The sequence below is a fragment of the Lipophrys pholis genome, assembly GCF_963383615.2.
Source record: "Lipophrys pholis genome assembly, chromosome: 21".
Taxonomy (NCBI): Eukaryota; Metazoa; Chordata; class Actinopteri; order Blenniiformes; family Blenniidae; genus Lipophrys; species Lipophrys pholis.
In genome coordinates this window covers 14,876,397-14,897,357 of record NC_137649.1, presented here as the reverse complement: position 1 = coordinate 14,897,357, position 20,961 = coordinate 14,876,397, and the positions used below count along the sequence as shown (strand labels likewise).

At 40.3% G+C, this 20,961-nt stretch overlaps 1 protein-coding gene across 1 annotated transcript in view; it reads right to left on the bottom strand.

The window, feature by feature from the left end:
- Window positions 1–20,961, bottom strand: part of otofa (otoferlin a) — a gene marked incomplete at its 5' end in the record, with an annotated part of 77,761 nt that overhangs the window by 10,088 nt on the left and 46,712 nt on the right. The window contains 29 exons of the mRNA XM_080490309.1: window positions 39–176; window positions 261–395; window positions 481–626; window positions 2,315–2,390; window positions 2,502–2,639; window positions 2,752–2,781; window positions 2,960–3,126; window positions 4,223–4,385; window positions 4,463–4,624; window positions 4,707–4,826; window positions 5,739–5,900; window positions 6,457–6,591; window positions 6,785–6,909; window positions 7,536–7,728; window positions 8,752–8,904; window positions 9,259–9,375; window positions 10,311–10,401; window positions 10,848–10,948; window positions 11,061–11,181; window positions 11,438–11,624; window positions 11,741–11,849; window positions 12,740–12,963; window positions 13,674–13,860; window positions 14,895–15,081; window positions 15,313–15,472; window positions 15,666–15,750; window positions 16,090–16,152; window positions 18,527–18,658; window positions 20,104–20,158. Of these exons, the coding sequence (XP_080346435.1) occupies window positions 39–176; window positions 261–395; window positions 481–626; window positions 2,315–2,390; window positions 2,502–2,639; window positions 2,752–2,781; window positions 2,960–3,126; window positions 4,223–4,385; window positions 4,463–4,624; window positions 4,707–4,826; window positions 5,739–5,900; window positions 6,457–6,591; window positions 6,785–6,909; window positions 7,536–7,728; window positions 8,752–8,904; window positions 9,259–9,375; window positions 10,311–10,401; window positions 10,848–10,948; window positions 11,061–11,181; window positions 11,438–11,624; window positions 11,741–11,849; window positions 12,740–12,963; window positions 13,674–13,860; window positions 14,895–15,081; window positions 15,313–15,472; window positions 15,666–15,750; window positions 16,090–16,152; window positions 18,527–18,658; window positions 20,104–20,158 (3,862 nt within the window). The remainder of the gene's footprint in view (window positions 1–38; window positions 177–260; window positions 396–480; window positions 627–2,314; window positions 2,391–2,501; window positions 2,640–2,751; window positions 2,782–2,959; window positions 3,127–4,222; window positions 4,386–4,462; window positions 4,625–4,706; window positions 4,827–5,738; window positions 5,901–6,456; window positions 6,592–6,784; window positions 6,910–7,535; window positions 7,729–8,751; window positions 8,905–9,258; window positions 9,376–10,310; window positions 10,402–10,847; window positions 10,949–11,060; window positions 11,182–11,437; window positions 11,625–11,740; window positions 11,850–12,739; window positions 12,964–13,673; window positions 13,861–14,894; window positions 15,082–15,312; window positions 15,473–15,665; window positions 15,751–16,089; window positions 16,153–18,526; window positions 18,659–20,103; window positions 20,159–20,961) is intronic.

The following is a 20,961-nucleotide window of genomic DNA, read 5'->3' as shown; positions in this document are numbered from 1 at the left end:
ATTTTCGCACAGAATGAATTGTTGAGGATGTCACCCACCCTGACCACATAGACGCGCACGAGGACGTTGATTGGATCGTTGTGCGGGATGCTCTGGAACATGCCCATATTAGGATCGAATCCAGCTTCTCTCGTGATCTCCTCAGACAGAGGCAGTTTGTACATACACAAGGATCCCTGGATCAAAGAAAACACATTTTTCATATATATTTTCTTTTAATTCATTCAGGGCAAAAACAGTTTCTACAGTTTTTTTTTCACCTTGAATCTTCCGACAATCCTGTCGTCATCCAAAGCGTGTTCGTCGTCGTCTCCAGCCTTTCCTCTGTACAAGTTGAAAGTGTGAAGCCAGTCTTCAAAGTTGCCATACTCGGTCTCCAGCTCTTTATTGTATACCTGCGTAAGCCAACAAAGCAAAGGCTCATAGTGTGTATCCCTGCGTGCAGGCGGCCTTTTGTATGAATGTGTTTCACACACTCACCACCAGCTCATCCACTCTCGCTTTAACTGGACGCCTCTCGGCGCCGTCTGCAGCATGACCCTTTTTCTTGTCCTTGGAGCTCTTCTTCTCTTTGCTCTTTTCCTTTATCTTGGAGCCTTTTAGAAGAAGGTCATCTGGTTTGATATCTGATTGAAAGGGTGAGTGGAGATGGAGGTGGACAAAGTAGGGTTGGACTCATGAAGAGGGGTTGCAAAATTGCAGGCGGCACAACATGAAACACGTTCACATGAAAGCTGACAGGGACTGAATTTCCTTAAGATGCTGTTGTAAATGTAGTCCTATGTACAATCATCCTGCTGCAGTCATGTACAGATGCACTGCAGGACACAGGGATTTCATCGTTGTGGAATAAGAGAAACTGCACACCAGTTAGATGTTAGTTAAGTTGTGCTTAAGGTGGTGAAGCAAATGCAAAGAGGCAGATCATTTTACAGCACCTCTTCTTTCTCAATATCTTTACAGGGTACTTGAAGTACTGTGAAACGTGAAAAATATGCATTACAAATTAAAGACGTGTGTAGAGATATTTACATATATATCCAAAGTTTCATTCAAATTCCATAGAATGAAATGTGTTCAAAAGTGTCAAATTGATCAAAATCACATATTGCATATTAATGCATGTCAGATTTTTTACACTACTGAGGCCTGGTACCCAAAACATAGAATTTAGACTGACTCAACTATTCACAAAAAGTGAGAAAATTTGTGTTAGTTACATTATTTCTTTGTTGTTACAATGCTTTCTGGCAATATTTTTTTATAACACTGGAAAACCTGTGTATTGCTTCCTTGATTGGTGCCAAATCTACCCTCCCCAGTGCCAGACAACATTTTATGACCGAATTTGCTGCAAGTCAGCATATCTCAAGCTGTTCCCGCATGTGTTCAATGGGGTTGAGGCCATTAGTGTCAAGAGTCAAAACCATAATAAAAACTCTGGCATGGGCAGGGAAGATTTAGCAAATCTTTCATAGCAAGAACTCACATACTTTGCTCTGCTTTACACGTTCCTTACTGATATGATACCATGTCAATGGAAAATAAACACGTTTTCCCAATGGCACAAGCTCTATAGACAGGAACAGCAGAAAGTAATCTACAAAACACAAATTTCCTCATGTTGTGTGTATACTTCTGTCAAATTCTGGGTGATTTACCTGCATGCGCTTTGATCTGAGACCGTCTTTGTGATATTACTGTTAATTTGAGAGAAAAGAGTAAGTTACAAACTGTTATTACTTGTCTGATTAAGGGTTAAGATGCATAAAGGGAAGGAATAGTCCTATCATGTTAAAAATCACAGGCACGATTTAAGAGACATGAAGCTTCACATTTACTGAAATGTCACAATCAAAAGAATCTTCTCAAGTGTTTACACTTTTTTTTTTAACCAAATACTGATAGGAACCCTGAAAAAAGTATTGCTCCTTAACACACCAGGGGCATCCAGAAGTGCTATCTTACATATGATTCAGTTTATCAATAAATATTTCATGAGTGTACACATTTCAGTGAAAATCCATCAGCCAGCTTTCATCAAGCATTGCAGGGCTGGAAACACATGCCGATGCAAAGAAAATGGTTATGTGTATGATAACATCAAAGATAAAGGGTGGATGCATTGGAGGAAGTGGGGGAAGAGCAGGAAACGCACACGATGCCTCTCGTGCTCAATCTGAGCGCAACGGACCGAAAGCAGACAAAACAATTTGCAAACGTGCAAAACTCGTGAGCAAGTGTTGCTGAAATATCCATTCAAAGCAGCAGAGATTCTGGCCGGCAGCCCGACTGATCTGCTGGAGATCAATACCTGCCGCTTCAGCTGCTATCTCAAGGTCCTCTCTCTCGTCTGCCTCGGCTTGAGCCGCCTCCTGGGCTCTCAGGGTCTGAAAATCCAAACCAGGATAATCGGTCAGACTGATCAGTTTCTAACCCGGCGAGAGACACACAACAGCAAATAGATGTGAGCGGGAAAGAGAATATCAGAGGAGACAAACCTCCTTCATTGTCTCGATTGAGGCAAAATATTTAGACCACCAGTCCAGCACACTCTCGTCTGTCTCGTCATCTTCCTCCACTCCTCCCTTCTTTTTCTTCTTCTTCTTCTTTTTCTCTTTGTCGCTCTCTTCCTCAGTCTGTTGTGGAAGTAAAGGCACTAAAGTGATTTGCAGTCGCGTGGTTTTTCATTGTGACGGAACAACAAAATCGATGTTTCCGGTGCTAAAACACCACAGGAAGACTACTCACCATGTCAACTTTTACTACAGCATCAGACATCTATGACAGGGGGGGCGTCACATGAAACAGCGCAAGGGTTAATACACACAATGGACAGAGCAGGTATGAGCCACACAAATACAGAGGCAGGTAAAAAGGACTGTACACAAAGCAGTGCCACTACTACCACAATCTACATACGTAGATACACAAATGTCTCGTGTTCTCAAACGCTTACAGGATCTAATTTGACGACTGTGTCCATCTTTCGTACCGGCGGCTCTCCGTCCATATTGACAAGGATGTCACCTGCGGGACGAGAGAAGGTGCGGGAAGAGAGGCTGGGTGAGGAGCGGGGTTGGGAGCCGCCATTGGTTAGGACCATGTAGCCATTCATTAGCTTAGCTGGGGTGGAGCCCGGGGTTAAAGACAGCAGCAGCAGCAGCAGCAGCAGCAGCAGCAGCAGCAGCAGCAGCAGCAGCAGCAGGGCGGCAGGAAAGGACAAGACAGCCAGGGACATGCAAGAGAGAAACAAGACAACAGAGGGAGGAAGGAGACACACAGGAAAGGTGGAAGTGAGGACAGAGAGTAAGCAGAGGAATCAGAAAAGTTAATGAAGGAGATCAAAGAGCTGAAGTATTTTAATCTGTGTGAATTATTACTTTACTCTTTACATTTTGATGAAGACTTGATTGAAATTAAAAGGACATGCAACTCTACCATAATACATTAGCTTCTTTCACCATCCTCGAATCTAATACTTTACTTACACATAAATTGAGATATTCAATTAAAAAAAGAAAAATTAAACATACATAAGTCTTACAAATAACTATCCTATAGTCCATCCATCCAGCCAGCCAGTTTTACCCAGATGTGGGTTGCAGCACTATATTAATGACAAATGTATATACTCCACAAAGTATATTTCACATTTTGCATTTATATCATTATAAAAGTCAACAGCTGTAAAACTTGACCTGCTCTAAAACCTCTGAGAGGGAGGGCCAAACAACAAGAAATAATAGATTATAAAAAAAACAACATCAATTCAATATAATTACAATGGCTTTGGAGAATTAGTGCATAATGATTTTTTATTTCTTTTTTTATGATGAGTGGGACTGATTTTAACTTTGGTTTACCTGTTGATCATAAATTGATCCCTCCACTCTGCTGTATTTCTACAAAAAATATTTGACACCTGTCGTGACTGAATAAATGTATACATATCAGAAAGGATACATTATTTAAATATAATTAAAGAATCACGTATTTAATCGTCAAGGTTTCCCCACTCATTCTATGAAAAAAAAAAAAGGCACTGACGGCTTTCAGCCTTTAACCTTCATCAAACTGCATTTGACAGGAGTGTCTTTATAAAAGAAAAACTCAAGGATCTCATAATAAAATTTGCCAATTCAAACACACACACAACATATCCAGAGCGATAAACTCAGTACTAACTAATGCATCGACCCCGTCAGGTGGGTTTCGGTACCTGCAGTGGCCCAGTTGTTGGAGGACTTGTCAGGAGTGCTGTAGATGAAACGTCTCAGGCTGCTCACAGCGTGGGAGCCCACCAGGATGTAGCGGCCGAACGCTCTGCAGTCCACCACCCGGATGTTGAGCGGTGGATGGAGAAGCTCATTTTCAGGAAGGTCCTGCAGGAAATAAAGCCACGTTTGTGTATTCAGCACAAGAATGTGAGTACTTTGAAACTGCTGGAGTTTACACTTACCACCTCGAACCATTTGACCAGCGTGCTGAAGTTAGGATTCTTCTTGTAGTTTTGGATGAGGACAGACTGAACGCCTCTACCGGCACACTCTATGTCCACCCGGGGCCGGTCCACCTGCGCTAAGTTGATTCTCTTTAGGTCCCTCAAACCCCAAAACAAAACCTGAAGCAGAAAAGAAAAATGCAGTAGAGTTGGAAAGTGGGGATCTCCTGACTTGAAAACCAAGAGAAGAAGTCGAATTCACCTCTATGCGGTAGCGGCTCAGGACAGGCCGGATTCCCAGCGGCACAGGAAGGATTGGACCACGCTCTGAGTCTGTTGATCCTTCCAGAGGAGGAAGATCAACCCTGCCACCCTGACCGATCTGGTGATACGGAGCAGAAAGGAACTTAACTACTCCATTATTTCATTAGTTTCCTCGGTGGTTATCTGAACACACCATATTTTAAAGTGTTACAGCTTTAAAGAAGAGAGGGAAACTGAAGTGATTTATGCCGTATTGGCACAGAAAAACCAAGTTATTGTAGTACAGACGGACTGAAAGCAGCAACATCAAACAGTAAGACAGAGTGGGATGAAAAGAGGGAATGAAAAGAGAACCTTGATTTGAGGAACAGCAAAGTTATGGACAGCGATCAGAGCTCGCCTGATCTCCTCCGCATCGAAGGGTACCTGTAGGCAACCGGAGAAGAAGAACAAGAAGAAAGAACAGGGGAAGTGGATGTTTGAAAAGGTGATGGTGGCCGGAGAAACATGACAGGAGAAAATGGGATTTGTCATGTTGCGAGACGGGACAAGAGGATATGACAGCGAAACCAAAGAAAAGGAGAAAATAAATTGGGAAGAACAGACAAAGAGTGAGAAAAGTCAACGAAAGTAAAGAGTCACAGATTTGTGAAAAACAAAGTTTAGTGACAAAATTGACAACACAGTCACCTTGTTTAAAGAGGTGTGTGTGTGTGTGTGTGTGTGTGTGTGTGTGTGTGTGTGTGTGTGTGTGTGTCACAAGTCCCGACAATGGATCAGCCAAAGATATCAATAATCATCAAAGTCTAATTAAGTATATATATACTAAGTATATTGAATTATAGTGTATTTTTCCAAACAGCAGAATCTAAATGTTGATTCATGATGTCAAGATATGAAGTAAACAACACTTTATGACTTTAAACAAGTATAATGCAGTTTAATACAAATATTTTGACTTACAATAAATACGTATGTATTTCGTTGGGTGGACGTGTGTATTCATCACCAGGAATATTGATATTATCACCTGCAGCAGCTCAAAGGCGGCCAGCAGCTCTCCGGCAGTGCAGTTCCCTCTGTAGATCTGGTAGTACTCCAGCTGCGGCGGGAACCTCGGGGGGCCATAATGCTCGTCGCACATCTTGATGGTGGGCTTCGCAAATGTCCGACCTATGAACTCTGCCTTACCCTGTACATCGTGTGGTGTGACAGCAGCCAGTCAAGACAGTAAAGAGGATAAGGGAGGGAATTAAGACAGGGGTCAGGGAGGTGCAGTTTCCAAGGCAGCCGTGAGGTGTCAGTATAGCTAGAACTGATTGATAGAGGCTAAAGGATGCAATTTGAAAAGGGAAAGCTAGTAAAAAAATTCCACAAACCCAGTTTAAAAAACAAAAAACATACAGCTTTAAGAAAAAAAAAAAGCTGTCTTTTTATGAATAAGAATTGCAATAAATTACAACTAAAACAAGCTGAACAAGCTCCATGCAGCTTCATTTTAAAACAATAAGAGCTCACCAGCAGCTAACCTAAAAGACTAAATCTACCATTGCAATGCATTTCACACTCTGTTTAGCCAGCACAGCATGTTTGTTTGAGTTTGATGTGCAGGACAGGGTGGAGTGAGACAAGGGTGGACGGGCAGTAAGAAGACGAGGGATGGAGAGGCAAAGCACATTTAGTTTAATCATCACCAACTTCTTCCTGTGAAGCTGATCAACACGCGGTGTTTTAAAACAAGATCCTACCACAGTGTCCTGGTCATAGAGTTCGACGACTATGATTGGAGGGTCGTCTCTCAGCTCGCTCGCCTCGCCAAACAGCTCGACATCATCAAACACCAGCAGCTGATCCCAAGTAGGGCAAAGAGTCTCGCTCAGAACCTGCCCACACACACACACACACACACACACACACACACACACACACACACACACACACACACACACACACACACACACACACACACACACACACACACACACACACACACACACATATACAGAGTCTGTCGACATGTGATCTAAACACATTACTTATAAAATGCACACAAACACACAAACACTTGTCCGTTACCTCGGTGACCTGGCTGTGCGAGGAGAAGAAGACCCGGGCGAAGGGGTCCGAAAGGCCGCTGCTGTCGGCTGCAAACAGACTTCGAGCCTGGTACATGTGCGCTCGCAGCTGAAACACCTGCTTCACTGTGGCACGCGCACAAAAACACACAACACATCAGATGAGCAGTGAGTCTGACTTTGCTTTGGTATCTTCCGAAAGGGCGGTGATTTGCTAGGAAACTAGAAATGATGGGGGCGAAAGAAAAGTACTGACTGGATGTTAAAACTAATATTTCTTTCATTAAAAGAGAATCACATAAGGTGAGGGACACATAAAGCATGAATGGATTAGAGCGTTGCTTAGAAGTGAGAGAGGGAGAGTGAATCAAAAAGTAAAAGTGATTAAAAACAACTAAATGTCTCCTTCTGTGAGAGCTTGTTCATTTTCTTCTTTTTATTATTTTCAAAGTTACTAGTGACAGAAGATACAACTGCCTGTGGAACTTCATCATGAAGAGAAGAAGAAGGGAAAAAAAATAAACAAATCACTTCCTTGTAAGCGCGCTACTTGAAGTAGATTTGCAGTGCACTTCAGGAAGATTACATAACTGTGCCACTGCATGCTCAGCAATAATGAGTGTTTGAGTGACAGTTAATTTGAGCGATGAAGTGTTCCCTGCCAAGTGTTTTCACTCTAACAGAGCTGACGAGAGTCTGGATCGGCTCCTCTGATGTGCTCAAGTGTCACACTGTGCCATTTTCTTGCTTACTGTTGTAGACGAGGCTGACAGGGGGGACGGAGTGAAGACCTGGGCCCATTTTAGCTGCTTTGATCTCTTCAAAACCATTAGGCAGACCGCCGAGGAAGTCCTTTCGCTGCTTATTGAGGCCTAGCCACAGATACAACTCCAGCTTAGCCTGAACCGTCCACCCTGCAGGACCGAAGCCCTTCTTACCGGGCAGCTGAAGACACAACAACAAAACAGATCTGTTTATATTAAAGAACTCATTGCAAACACATTGTGCACTGTGCAATTGATTATGCATTGAAATATCCTCACTATGGTATTATTTTGACACCATGCAGATAATTTCACACAAAGACTCAGCCGATACAAACAAACAGCAGCTATAGATGGCACATATTAATATCTGTGAGTATTGTATCATATGGCTTCAATATTCACCAGTTGTGTTATTTATAATAAATGTATGATGATAATTACCTAACCTTTGATTTCCCAACGTAAAAATGACAAAGCATATATTATTACATCACTGGTCACAACAGAAAAAAACCCCACTGATGACTTTACTAAAATTGAAGAATCAATTCAGACAGATTAGCTTTGATAGTTTGCTATTGTCCATCTATTTAACTTAAGATCAATTCTGTTATTTATAGAACCAATACTGAAGATAAAAACATTTATAATACCGCTCACATAAACATTGTAATTAGAATTAAAGTATTTAAACTGTTAATGAAGATCAACAGTTATAAACAGGAAGGAAATCAATTCATCTGAAAAATCGTTTTAACTATAATAACTTTCCAGGGAAAAAAAATGGAGCTTTACCGCGATCGCCTGGAGAAAAGTGATGAAAAGCAGGTGAGATAAATCAGCTGCACAGGAGGAGTTATGAGGCTAATTTTAGGCTGAGGGAGATTAATGCAGCTGAGAGTTATAAAAAATGTCAAGAAAATTACATAAAACTCTGTATCACCGAGTGCATCATAACAAGATGGAGCGCATAAAAACTGAGTCTGGAAAAACAGTCAGGGGAGATCATACCGTGGTTCTCAGAGTGGTTTATAGACCTGGCAGCGGCGTAATGAGCTGTCAGTATGGAGAAGCTGAGAAGCTGCTGTCTATTTATGTGTATTTTCCTCCCATGCAAAGAGTAAGAGGTCTTGCAATGTGGTCGTCAGACCGACGCGGAGTCGAACCTGAGTGTCGGAGAGTTAGGTACAAGGGAAAATACCTTCAGGAAGACAGCTTTGACCTTTCCGCAGTCTTTGCCCGTTTCCTCATCGACAATGGAGTAGAGAATGTCTTTGGAAGGAACGCGGGCGTAAGCAACGCGCTTGTTGTTGCTCATCATCCAGACAAACACGTCTGGGATGCTGTGCTGAGGCTGAACAAAACAAATACATGGCTTTTCCAGTAATGACCAACACGTTATAGTTTTTACATCCATCTATGAGTTTTCTATCGTGTTTTTATATCGGGGGCTGGAGCTGATATCAGATGACTGTGGGCAAAGGCAGGATAGAGAGAGACTCGCATCCTCAGGTACAGCGAATGTCCAAACAATCACATAGGTGAGGACTTTAAATGGCTCGCAGGTGTGACTGTCTCTGCTCTGTGATGGACGGGGGAACTGTCCAAGGGTGTGTCTGACTTTGCAGATTGTTAGCTGGCATCAGCTTCAGCGCCCTGCGAGCCTGAACTGGATCACGGTGTACAAGATGGAAAGATTTGTTTATACCTCATCAGCAAGGAATCGCAGCCTCTGCAAGAAGATCTGCACCAGCTTCAGTCTGTCTCGAACTGTGTTTTTCTTCACCTGAGTGCGTATCTGTTTGGCCTGTTGACCCATGCTGTCCTACAGGGAGTAAGATGATAATAAGTGGTGATGAAGAGCACCGTAGCGATAATATCTTACATACAAACATGTTGCATAGAAATGTGCGTCCATTCATTTTAAAGCATTTAAAGTTATTTCTTTCTAAATTGCACGGACATTACCGAAACTACAAATCCTTTAAACAACTATCAATTTCTGTGCTATAGCTGTGGTGTGTTCTACTGGTATTATATTCTACGCTTATTACTTTAACCTTTTTACTCTGTTCACGCCAACATGATTTTCCAAACTATCTGCAAAATTCATAAATGACCAGGAAGCAGATAAATGAGTTATGAGGCCAAAGTCATTATGTTGATCCAGGACCTCCACAATACTGCAAATGCTATAAAATCTAAATATATCCAGTCGATCTACTCATAAAAGGGTTAAACAATTTTTAATCTTCTTCACTTCAAATTTCAAATTGACCTTCACATTCTGTGCTCTAAAATTTTAATTACGAACGTCTTTTTTTTCTCTTCCGTACGAGAGAGATATACACAGACACGATGTACAATAAAAAAAAAGTTTCACACTGTGACCTGGTCTCTCTTCAGCACCTCGCCTGTGTTTATTCTCTTTATTGTTCCTGCAGAACAGATTGCCTTCCTGTTGCATTCCGCCAAATTAAAAGTTGAGTTGCAGAAATACATAACCATTGAATCGTAGATAATATAATTGTGATATTATTGCAAATGCATGCAAATGGACTGTGAATAATTATTACGAGGTAGTGAAAATTCTATTTCAGGATTTAATTGACTTGCTTGGCCTTTATAGCAAATCCATGTTATGTACTTTCGGTGCTGAGATTAGCAGCTGAATATCAAGCAAGTCAATCACTGCACTGTCTCCCTCTTTATTCCCAATGCCCCATCCTTCCTTCTGGCTTTGAGAAAAGTGGATCTTACCATCTCTCTCATGCAGGACTTGAGCCGTTCTCGGTCGAGTTTGGTTCTGCCTGCCTGGTTCACATCCTTGTTAGCCAACGCCACAAACCGACTGCAAAGAACATAACACACAAATGGTGTCTTAACCCTTTGATATTTCGACTCAGTTAAAATGATTTCAAATGCAAAATTGACCACCTTTTCTTGCTAATTTCCAAAAATGTTTTCGAATTCTATTAAAATCAATTGTCCAGCGCAAGATCACATGAATTAATAAAAAGGTAATGGAGGGAAAAAAAAAAAACCTAATGTTTTAGACAATTCAAATAGATCCAGAATAAATAACACCCAATAATGACTGTTTTAGAAATGCCTCAGGAAGTCATTAGTGTGAGTTTCTGTTAAAAGCGCTCAATACAAAGATTGCTCTTAAGTATTCCACTGTTTATCACTCCCGGCTTCAAGGGGAAACTCTTTGTATCGCTATAATCGGCACAGTCACACTACTCGGTGTGATACAAGACAAAGAGAAATGGTAGTCATTAAAATAGAGCTCACCTGCAGCCAATTCCGAGCTCCTCGAGCACTCCCCTGAGTCTGCGCTCTGGAAAGGCTTTCTCCGTTTTAATAATCTCCTGAACATCATTCACACCCTCTTCCTGTGAAGACATGAAAGGTAACAAGGCTTAGGACCAATATGGTTACCAATCCAAACAGGTAGAGATGTAGAACTAAGCCACACCATCAACCAAAAGATGGAACAATACTGACCAGTTTGTCTGCAATCTTATCCATCATATTGGAGTTGTACAGTCGTCTCCTCTGGTCCTGCCACCAGCTCTTGATGTAAACGCACGGCTTCTTTTCAAAGTAAGGAAGATGGAAGTAGTTCCTGTACAGTTCAACAACAAACACCATCAAACTTCAGTGCTCACGCGGATAAATGGACTAAATTTCTAAAGATATGTGAAAAAGCAAATATGCCACTTCATGTTCTTTATTTCCCGTCTCCTCAAAGGTGATGTCCTCTCGTGAATTACACATTCCCTGTGATCGTGCGAAGTAAATAACCACCTTAAGCTTCAACCTATTTCTAATTCAATATGAACTGAAGAGCTTGACTGGTCCTGTGACCTTTGCCCCCTGACCTGTCGGTGATGACGGGCTTCATCAGAGGGGTCGAGGAGACGGAGGCGAGGTCTGCGTCTTCATCCGCCTCGTCCTCGCTAGAGTTTTGGATCAGCTCGCTTTCCTCTTCTTCATTCTCGCCATCTTTCTTCTTCTTCTTTCCCCCTGAAGGTTTGCTCACGCCATCTATCTGGTTGCCATAGTTACCTGTCACATGAACATTGCAGGTAGTTATGAAGCATTTATGTGGATAGCGTAGCTTTTCATTTCTCCTGTTTGCTTCCACACTTCACCGGGATGTTACATATTAATGTTTCTTTTACCGATTGTGATTTCAAAAGTAATCGGCTTGTCGCCAATCTTTCTGTCGATCATGGTCGCCTCCAGAAACGACCCGAAGAGGAAGAACTCCTCCATTTTTCCTGTGGCGCTCTGGTGGAGAGAAACGACAATCATAGTATTGGAGCAGAAGTTACTCCATCTTAATTTTATTTTCAAACCGAAAGAAAACCGCAAATTATCTGTTTGTAATGTAATATACGTGTACCTGTCGCTTTCCTGAGTTACTGAGCCCACTTTGACTTTCATTAATGTTGTAAGTGTATTCATTTCCTCTAGATATTCTGACCTGTAAGGCTCTTCACTAATTCATGTGCTGCTATAGAAACATTAATGTGAATTACTGCATGTCACTTCAGCATTATGTGTTCGGAACATTTGACAGCTCAGCTCAGAAAAAGCTTCAAGCACATGAAATTGAATGACGTAATAATGTACTGCTCCAAACACATATGAGGTATGAGGTACAACTGGTGGACAGTCGTAACTGACCTAAACACCAGTACAGTAAGAAATAAAACACTCTTCAAATTAATTTCAAAACCTTCAAAGGAATATTGACTGAAATACTCATTTAAGGTTTCTCCCTTGGAGAGTGGTAGGAGGATATTCTAAGATTTAAAATCACACATAGAGAGCTCAGTTAGGATATCTACTGAGTTTTTAGAGTCGTGTTTGTTCTTTAAAGAACTATTTTGTCCATCCTTTGAAAAGCATAACTACAACAAACTCATTTGAACATGATTGAAGATCCCAGCGGAGATTTTAAATATGATTTCCTCCACAGCAACTAACTGGATATCAACAATTTCCCTAAAGAGCAGATAAGTACTTAGTGTCAACACATTGACGGATTGTCGCATCGCAGTGTTTACAGGATGTTAGGAGAGATTTAACAGCTTTGTTGTTATGAAAGTAAGAGCTATGTTATGCTTTATGACTACCTTGATTTCAACAAACTCTTTTCTCTGCGCTTTTCTCACCTCTGAGATGTTGGACACACCCTCCACCTGGACCTCAGTGGAGCTGATGATCTCGGGTGAAGTGGTGTCCAGGATCTCCACAGCAATGGACACCAGGAGACGAGCCCTGAAGGACACGCCTTCTCCGAGCCCGTCGTTCAGGTCCTGGTGCTCGTCCATTAGAGTGTACTGGCGGGTGGAGCCATACATGTTCACCCAGGCTGGACCCACAGTGGGCAAAAACCCTGGAAATTAAGAAGGGAGAAGTCATGTCTGATTTGTTCATTGTTTTTTAATTTGATGGCTTTTGAAAGATCTCCAGCAGACCAAACAATTTCACTCAACTGTGGGAACATAAACACATTAGGAAGGCTTCAGAAACAGACAAAACGATCTTGATTGTAACGTTTTACTTTCTGTCTGATGTACTTTTGATCACCTGACATGTCACTTAGAAAACCACATGTCTTGTTTATCAATGTTCATTTGAATCATCGAGCTGAATAAAACACCAGTATTACCTTTAAGGTATCTTTTCTGGTTTGTGTGATTTTTTGGAACAGAAAAATCAAATAATAGACACAAATATCAAAGCCTTTTTAAGTTTGATAAATTCAGTGACTTTTATAATGATCGTAATAATACAGTTTGATAATTTCTCATTATGTGGCTCATTCAAAATCACTCCTCAATGGATCATATACTTCAGGTTTAATATATATGGTAATATATATATATTGATTGCAAGTCGATTTGACTGCCAGTCACTAAATTCCAGCAGACATTAACAGGAGGGGTCAGGTGCCTCGTGCAGCTCGATGGACAATCATGCACAGCTAATTTATACAGCATGTGAAATGGAATAACAGCCTGATAAAGCAAAATAATGACAGTACTTGACACATAATCAAAGCAGATTAGACAAATTTCCAGTGCTTTATGTAGTTTCAGTCACCTTTATCGCCGTCATTTGATATCTTGCGGAGGTCTATGAAATGGGTCCCAATGGCAACGTCATTGACTTTATCCGAGTCTCTGATTTGAACTTTCAACCTTTTGCAGAGAGGAGGGAACAGCTCTGTAAAGATGACCTGCTCATTCCAGATTGGTTCATAACTGCTTTTCTGGACTGAAGTCTTTCCCTGGAATCACATAAAAGGACAAGCTCTGAAATTCACAGAGGTGGAAAATACATATACATCTGTCAGTCAGTTGGAGACCACATGACCTGCATGATCTAGGAACTGATAATCCTTCTTAAATAAGATTGTTTTTTTATACGGGCTTTGGTGAGCTGCATAATATAGCATTAAATATTGATTATGTGTCCCTTCGCATCTCAAAAAGAACACAAAAAATAACTTGATATTGTGTACAAGATATTACTGTATAAATCTGTTACACACATTAAAATGTCTTCATTTATCACAGGGAATTATAACATACATGGAATTTTTTTTAATAATAAATACACAATGTAGACATTCATTTGATTAAAAATTCATGGGTTATCTTTCCATAGTTAGATAAAAATATGTGATAATACAGTTCAAGTTGAAACACAACAAGAAGGTCTGTTTTCCAGTTTAAACTTCCTCCATATTATTGGACATTTAACCATCAGAAACTGTTTAGCTGGTGATAAAGTTTATTCATGGAATAAGTGGATCTGTGAGAAAGATTTGCCATTATATTAAAAACATGTTATATTTCAACCAAAGCAACCACCACATAAATATGGCTACCTAATGGCCCTAAAATATTTAAAACAGGAAAGAAGCAGCAGCCAAAATAAACCATGGCTGCTGCGCCTCTATAAATACATATACCGGTACGCATGGCTTTTATGAGCTCATCTGAGCCTTGCATACATATTCACACTTGTGCGGTTTATTAAACTCACATTGTATTCCAGGGGGATCGCTCCTTGGGGAGTGATAATTCAAGATCCAAGATTCGAGGATTGTATTTTTAATACCATTACGCATTTTTAAATGTCCTTGTATGAAATTCTGTTACTGAGGCTCGGCCGACGCCAAAAACATAAATAGTAAAGAATGAAATCGAATGAAAAAGAATGGAAGAGAAATATAAAATAAGTACGATAAAAACAATATATGCAGTGTTTACATAGGAAACAGATGGCAAATAAATAAATAAACAAATAAACAGTTACCTTCTGCCCAGCAAACTGCACTTGAACGTATGGGTCCACCAGATCTCTGTTCTCTCCAATGAAAGCCTTTTTCACATTAGCCATGATGCTGGTGTTCATTTTGGGGAGTCCCTCGGCGCGGTAGATCTTCACATAGAACCTGGCCCACTGCCTCTCTGCTGGGATGCCCTCCGGGAGCAGAAGGTTTCTGCAGCGTGTGAGACAGATGAAAAAGAAATGCACAAAATGAGAGAGTGCTAAGGATTTATGACATCATAGCTTCACCAGTCATAGTAGAATATATCTTTTCTATAGACAAAAAACAGAAAAAAATATGTGATCATAAATACTCTATTAAACATAAATACACAAAGTGATAGTGTGAAAATTTTGTTAAACAGATTTGCTGCTCAATGGCAGGTTGTTGTTTTTTTTTTACCCCTCTATGTCGTCTTCATCAGTTTCATTGGCCTTATGTGGAGTCTTGATGTTGTCGCCCTTCCCAACCACAGCAATGTCGCACTTTATGTACCCTTTGCACCCCGCGGTGATGTCATCAGGGTCGGACAGGATGGCCCACTTGTGGTAGAACTGGTGTTCTGGTGGAGATTACACTCAAGTCACTTCAGCCATAACGACACCAATGAAAGTAACTGCAGTCATAAGTTAAACCTGACATTTAATTCTCAGACACACGGTTCAAGTTTGGGTGACAATGGTACTGTTTAATCTAACTGCAACTCCGGAAAAGTTTCCCCGTTGTCAGGATGAGAGCTACAGCTCGCAGTTTACCGGGCTGAGAGTAAACGGTCCCAACATCCATCTTGAATGTTCCCACCAACGTCCCACTCCGGAGAAGATTCTTGGAATGGATAACCTAAAGACAAACGAATCAGTAAGAGGATATCATGAAGTTCAAACATGAACATCCAAATATAGAAAAACCTTGAAGGTAAATGGCTCGGAGGTTTCAACATTCTCCAAAGAGGATTTACATGAGATACACAATTAGAGAGATTAAAGAAAGTGAAGAAGAAGGAGGTTTCATTGTGGCGCCATCAGTTTCATAGTTTGGGTTCTAGTTTAAACCGCTGCTTGGTTAAGAAATCCCCGTCAAACAAAGTCTATGTTTTTGTGTCAGTTTGTATTAAAAAAGGCAGAAAGCACCTTATTCAGCTTTACTGCAGTGTGAAGGATTCGTGACACAGAGACTTACCGAGAGTTTGATGATCTTGTCAAACATGACGTCAGGAGGAACGTGGAAATCAAACACAAAATACTGCAGAGAGAAGAAAAAAAGAAAAAATCTAGTTAAAAAAAACCATTTACTCTTGCCTCCTTTATTCTCGAGAGTGTTCACAGCACATCCAGCTTTCAGCTTTGCTCTGTGAGAGTAGTGTGAAAAAAACAATTGGTTCTGACAAGGCAAAGTAGATAAGACAAAAATTAAACCACAAAACTGAGCAGAAATATGACTTTGCTTTTCTCATTCTGAGGTCACTTCAGCAGGAGATATAGACTATTTCAATGAACCCAAACAAGTTTTATTTGATGACAAATTTAAGAATTTATTCCATGTGAATTACAATAAATGCAATAAGGACTTTTGAAGTATGATTTTCAATGAAAGTATTGACCGTAACACTGTCTATTTTCTTGATTCTAAACAGATTAATGGAATTTCCGAAGATCTGGGTTCAAATGGTCAAATTACTGAAACTGTTGTAAGGTATGAGCATATTTTGGTATACTTTATAATAATAAAAATAAAAAACTGTATTGAAGTCAGTTGTCAGCACTGAAAGTTAGATGCAAAATACACACTTTTCCAGGTTTAAATAAGACCAATAGTGTTAACACAAGTTTAAAAGTCCTATTCAACACAAAAGTATAACCAATTCAACCGTAACGACACTGAAGAAAAGCTGAGTGAACTGATCAGGGGATGTTATTGTTAATTATTTCTTTCTGTAACTTCTGACTTAATGTGCAGTTGAATTACAGTGAAAAAATAAATAAATACTGTGACACCTGAGCTGAGATGTGAGCACTGCGTGGGTCAGTCTGATGATGGGTTCACTCAGCTGAAGATGCACCAATTAGTCGGAGGAAGAACACTAATAATGTGGTTGTTAGCGGGTTTCAACAAAACCAAATTCATGAGCTATTTTTAGGAAGACGCAGCAGCAACCTCATAAAGCTAAAATAATAGCTCCGTTGGCTAGAGGCTCATATTAATGTACAGTTTGACAATACTGCTGTTTGTGCTCAAATCTGGCAAAATCCAATGAATACATAAATATTTTAGTGACCTTTAATGTATTCATTGCTCAAGTCTTTTTACAAAAAGCATATCTTTCAAAAATGATCAGTAATTCACACAATAAGTTTTTACAATATCTAATATCAATGAGCCCCAATAATGACGAGAGTATTATAGTATGCTGTTATGGCCTATTTCAGGGGACTATGTCAGAGAAATGCAGGGCACAAGGAAATAAAATTGGGGGGAACAACCTTGATACTCAAGATGAGATGATAAAATTTGAGGCACTATAATCTTGATCACTCTGGTTTGTAGCTTGTCAGTCAGCTGGGTTTTATTTCCAGACAAACACAGCCAATCGATAACAAACAAACTCTCACTTACTCTCCCTGCAGTGCAGACACAACACAGACACGGAGCTCGGTGTTGCAGGGTCACCCCTCCTATCCTACTGGGGGTCCTCTGCTATTTACAAACAGCTGCCCACAACTCCTCAGTTTAAAATGTTACATTTAGTATCTCAGCCAATAAGTAAATCAACACATTTGACCATAAAAGAGAAGGTTTGGAGCTTTCTGCAATTTACTTTGTGCATGTGTGAGTTACAGTAGAAACATAATGATTATGTCCACACATTGAGAAGGAGCTTGTGGGTTCTTGTTTCACAACAATGATCTGAAAGAAGCTAGAGAATCTTATTATTATAAAAGTTGTCATGACGGACAAGCGTAGACCTGTTCATGGAAGTAAAGCCTTTTTTTCAAGGGTTATCTAATCAGCAGCAGAAATATCCACTGAGATGAACTGATTAGTGTTTTATCGGGTACGTGTGCTAATAGCTGATTTAGCTCTTTAGCCATAATCCACTTTTAACTATTTGAACTTTTAAAATTTGTTGCTGTTTTACCTTAATGTGTCTCGTTTGTCTACTTAAGCTGCATCAAAATTAGATGAAGATAAAAAATATATATATTTTTTTTTTCATGTCATTGGAGCCACATGTGGCTCTAACCACATTCAGTTCAAGCATTTCAATATTTTCCTGCACGTGACGACAGGTTTTACTGCTACTAGGGCTGACTAGCCTCGTTCAGCCTAGTTTGACATCATTTACCCCGAGACACTGTGATTCTGCCCAGTTTGAGTTGTGATGCAGCTCATCACAATAATCAGGTCCAGTTTACTTAATTGGTAAAGCTAAAGACTTCATGAAGTTAAATGAGTATGTTTCTTTAGATTAGTCATCTAGTTCTGTGTCATTACTTTTAATGTACCTATTTCATAATACCACTGTAAGATCAGAAAGATTTAAAACAAATAAATCCTAATCATATTTACAACATCTCCTAATCTGCAGAGTGAGTTTTAAAGGCTTGAAAGGACTAACCTCATTATAGTATGGACAGTTGGTAGACTCTTTCATAGATGTGTACTTCTTGTCATCTCCGATCTCCACACACACGACGGGATCCATGTTGAGACCTATTAGCTGTCGGGCCTCAATCACAGTGATGCTGATCTGGTAAGAAACATCATCACATCATATATAGCTCTGAACTGTACAACAAGCTGGCGTTCCTGCAACAGGGAGTCAACAAGCAGATAAACTATCATGGTAAATCACTCAGCTGCGCAGTAATTACCCTGAGAACATTAAAAAGTCCAAAATAGTCTTTTTCATTTTAAATGCCTTTGAGCGGTGAGAGCTTGTGCCAGATAATGTAGCCTGTAAGTTTTCCTCTGACATCTCCCCGCGCTCACGTAATGATGCATCGAATGAAGAAAACTGGATCCGGACTGAAGGTTTGAACATCAAAACACTACCCCTTTATTTCTAATTAATCTCTAGATGATGAAGAGGAACAGAGGAAGATATAGAAAGACAGAGGGGGGGTTGAGTCTATACAGCTTATGTACCAAGGTTTGTTGTGCGCGTGATTCTAATTTAAAAATGCCTTGAAATGAGACTATGAGGAACGCTGGAGGACACTTACACTGTCCTGTGTTGTTTCATTGTTATTACAGTAAATAAATTCAGGCGTGGCAGCCACAGGAGGCAAACAGCCACTACTGTTGGTCAACAAGGACGCACATTTGCAGAAGCAGTAGTATTACACATGTTGAGAGACAATCATCCGAACATAAACCCCCCCACAAAATGACATTCATTACAATTGCATCAGAAATAGAATAAATGAGATGATGTTTATGAATGGGCATAGTTGTTTAGCCTTTGGGTAGTTATAGCGGTATTTATTGTTCCATGTAGCCTTGGAATATTGCACATAACCTCAAACAATTGCAGTATATACATATATAGATATGGAGCCTAGGAAAGAATGAGCTTAATATAATAGCTGGAAGGACACACACACACACACACACACACACACACACACACACACACACACACACACACACACACACACACACACACACACACACACACACACACACACACACACACACACACACACACACACACACTTGACTGTGGTTGAAGACAAGATACATCGTGAACAGGTAACTTGTCCATCCACAGCAATATAATCCACAGTTTACCAGTTTGGTACTTGAACAGGTTGAATGAGTTACGAATGGATGATTACATTGATTTTAGGTGGGACTGTGGTTGTGTCTGTCTCAGTCCTGTGATGGATTGGCGACCTGTTTGAGGCATAATCTGCCTTCACCGACAGTAAGCTGTGAACTCCAGGCGCCACGACTCAAAGTTAGACAAAGCTGTGCAGATGATGGATGGCAGTTTGTGTGAAAATAACATTGTGAGCTACAAGATGAAGAAATGTCCATTCGATGCCTCATTGGTCGCTAGATCATATGCGAATGTAGCTGCCAAATCTTCCAGTGGTTCAATTATCCCTGCCATCATTCATGAGAGTGTGAGAGATGCATTCAGCTCTCATGAAGAGAAATGACCAAGGTGTACAAAGAACGGATACAAACCTGATAATCGACGGGTCGTCCAGAGCTTGGTTCCATCTTGATATCTGGCTTTGACCTGAAGAGATGCAAAGTGATACATGAATAGTAAAAAAAAACTTTACATGTCGTTGTCATAGATGAAAGATTATAATGCGTGTGAGTGCATATATATATCTTGTGTTTTTTACACACAAATACAAAGTATATCAATACGGAGTATCCTACTTTTTCCCTTTTGTGTGCATTGACATTTTTAGCGTATACTGTATGTTGCAAAAATCATTAAATGCCTCAATCTGGGGAGGCTTTGTGTGACCATGCCAGCTTTACTTCAAACTGCATAATGTACTACACCTTATTTAGGCACTTTCTAGAAACCCAGGATCAATACCGGCAGTCTGAGGAGCTCTGCACGACTCTGGCTCAGAGACAGTGACTCTCACGACTTTTTTTTTTTACACTTTCATAACCAACTGCAATATTACACAACACAGACAATCTACTTTTATGACTACTGACGTCTTCAGTAGTGAAAATTCTGACTGTATGTGTGTGCATACCTTTGTAAGTAAATGTGCGTTAATTTAAAGAGACAATTAAAACTAAGACTATTGTGAAGGACCGAGCTATAGATTGTATTCACTTCCACTCAATATACATTTAATATATAACTGTAAACGTATCTTTTAAATAGCATCACATCACTTGGTTTTGAGAAGCTAATGTTCCTGCTTCCTATAAGTCGGAGTCTTGTATTTCTGTAGCTCCATGTTTGGAATGGTGATGATATTTGTGATCTTCCACGGCGAAAGGCACAAACACAACCACCAGGAGCCAGAGCCGGCAAAACAGTTGTAAAGCGTGTACTTTGTAGACTCA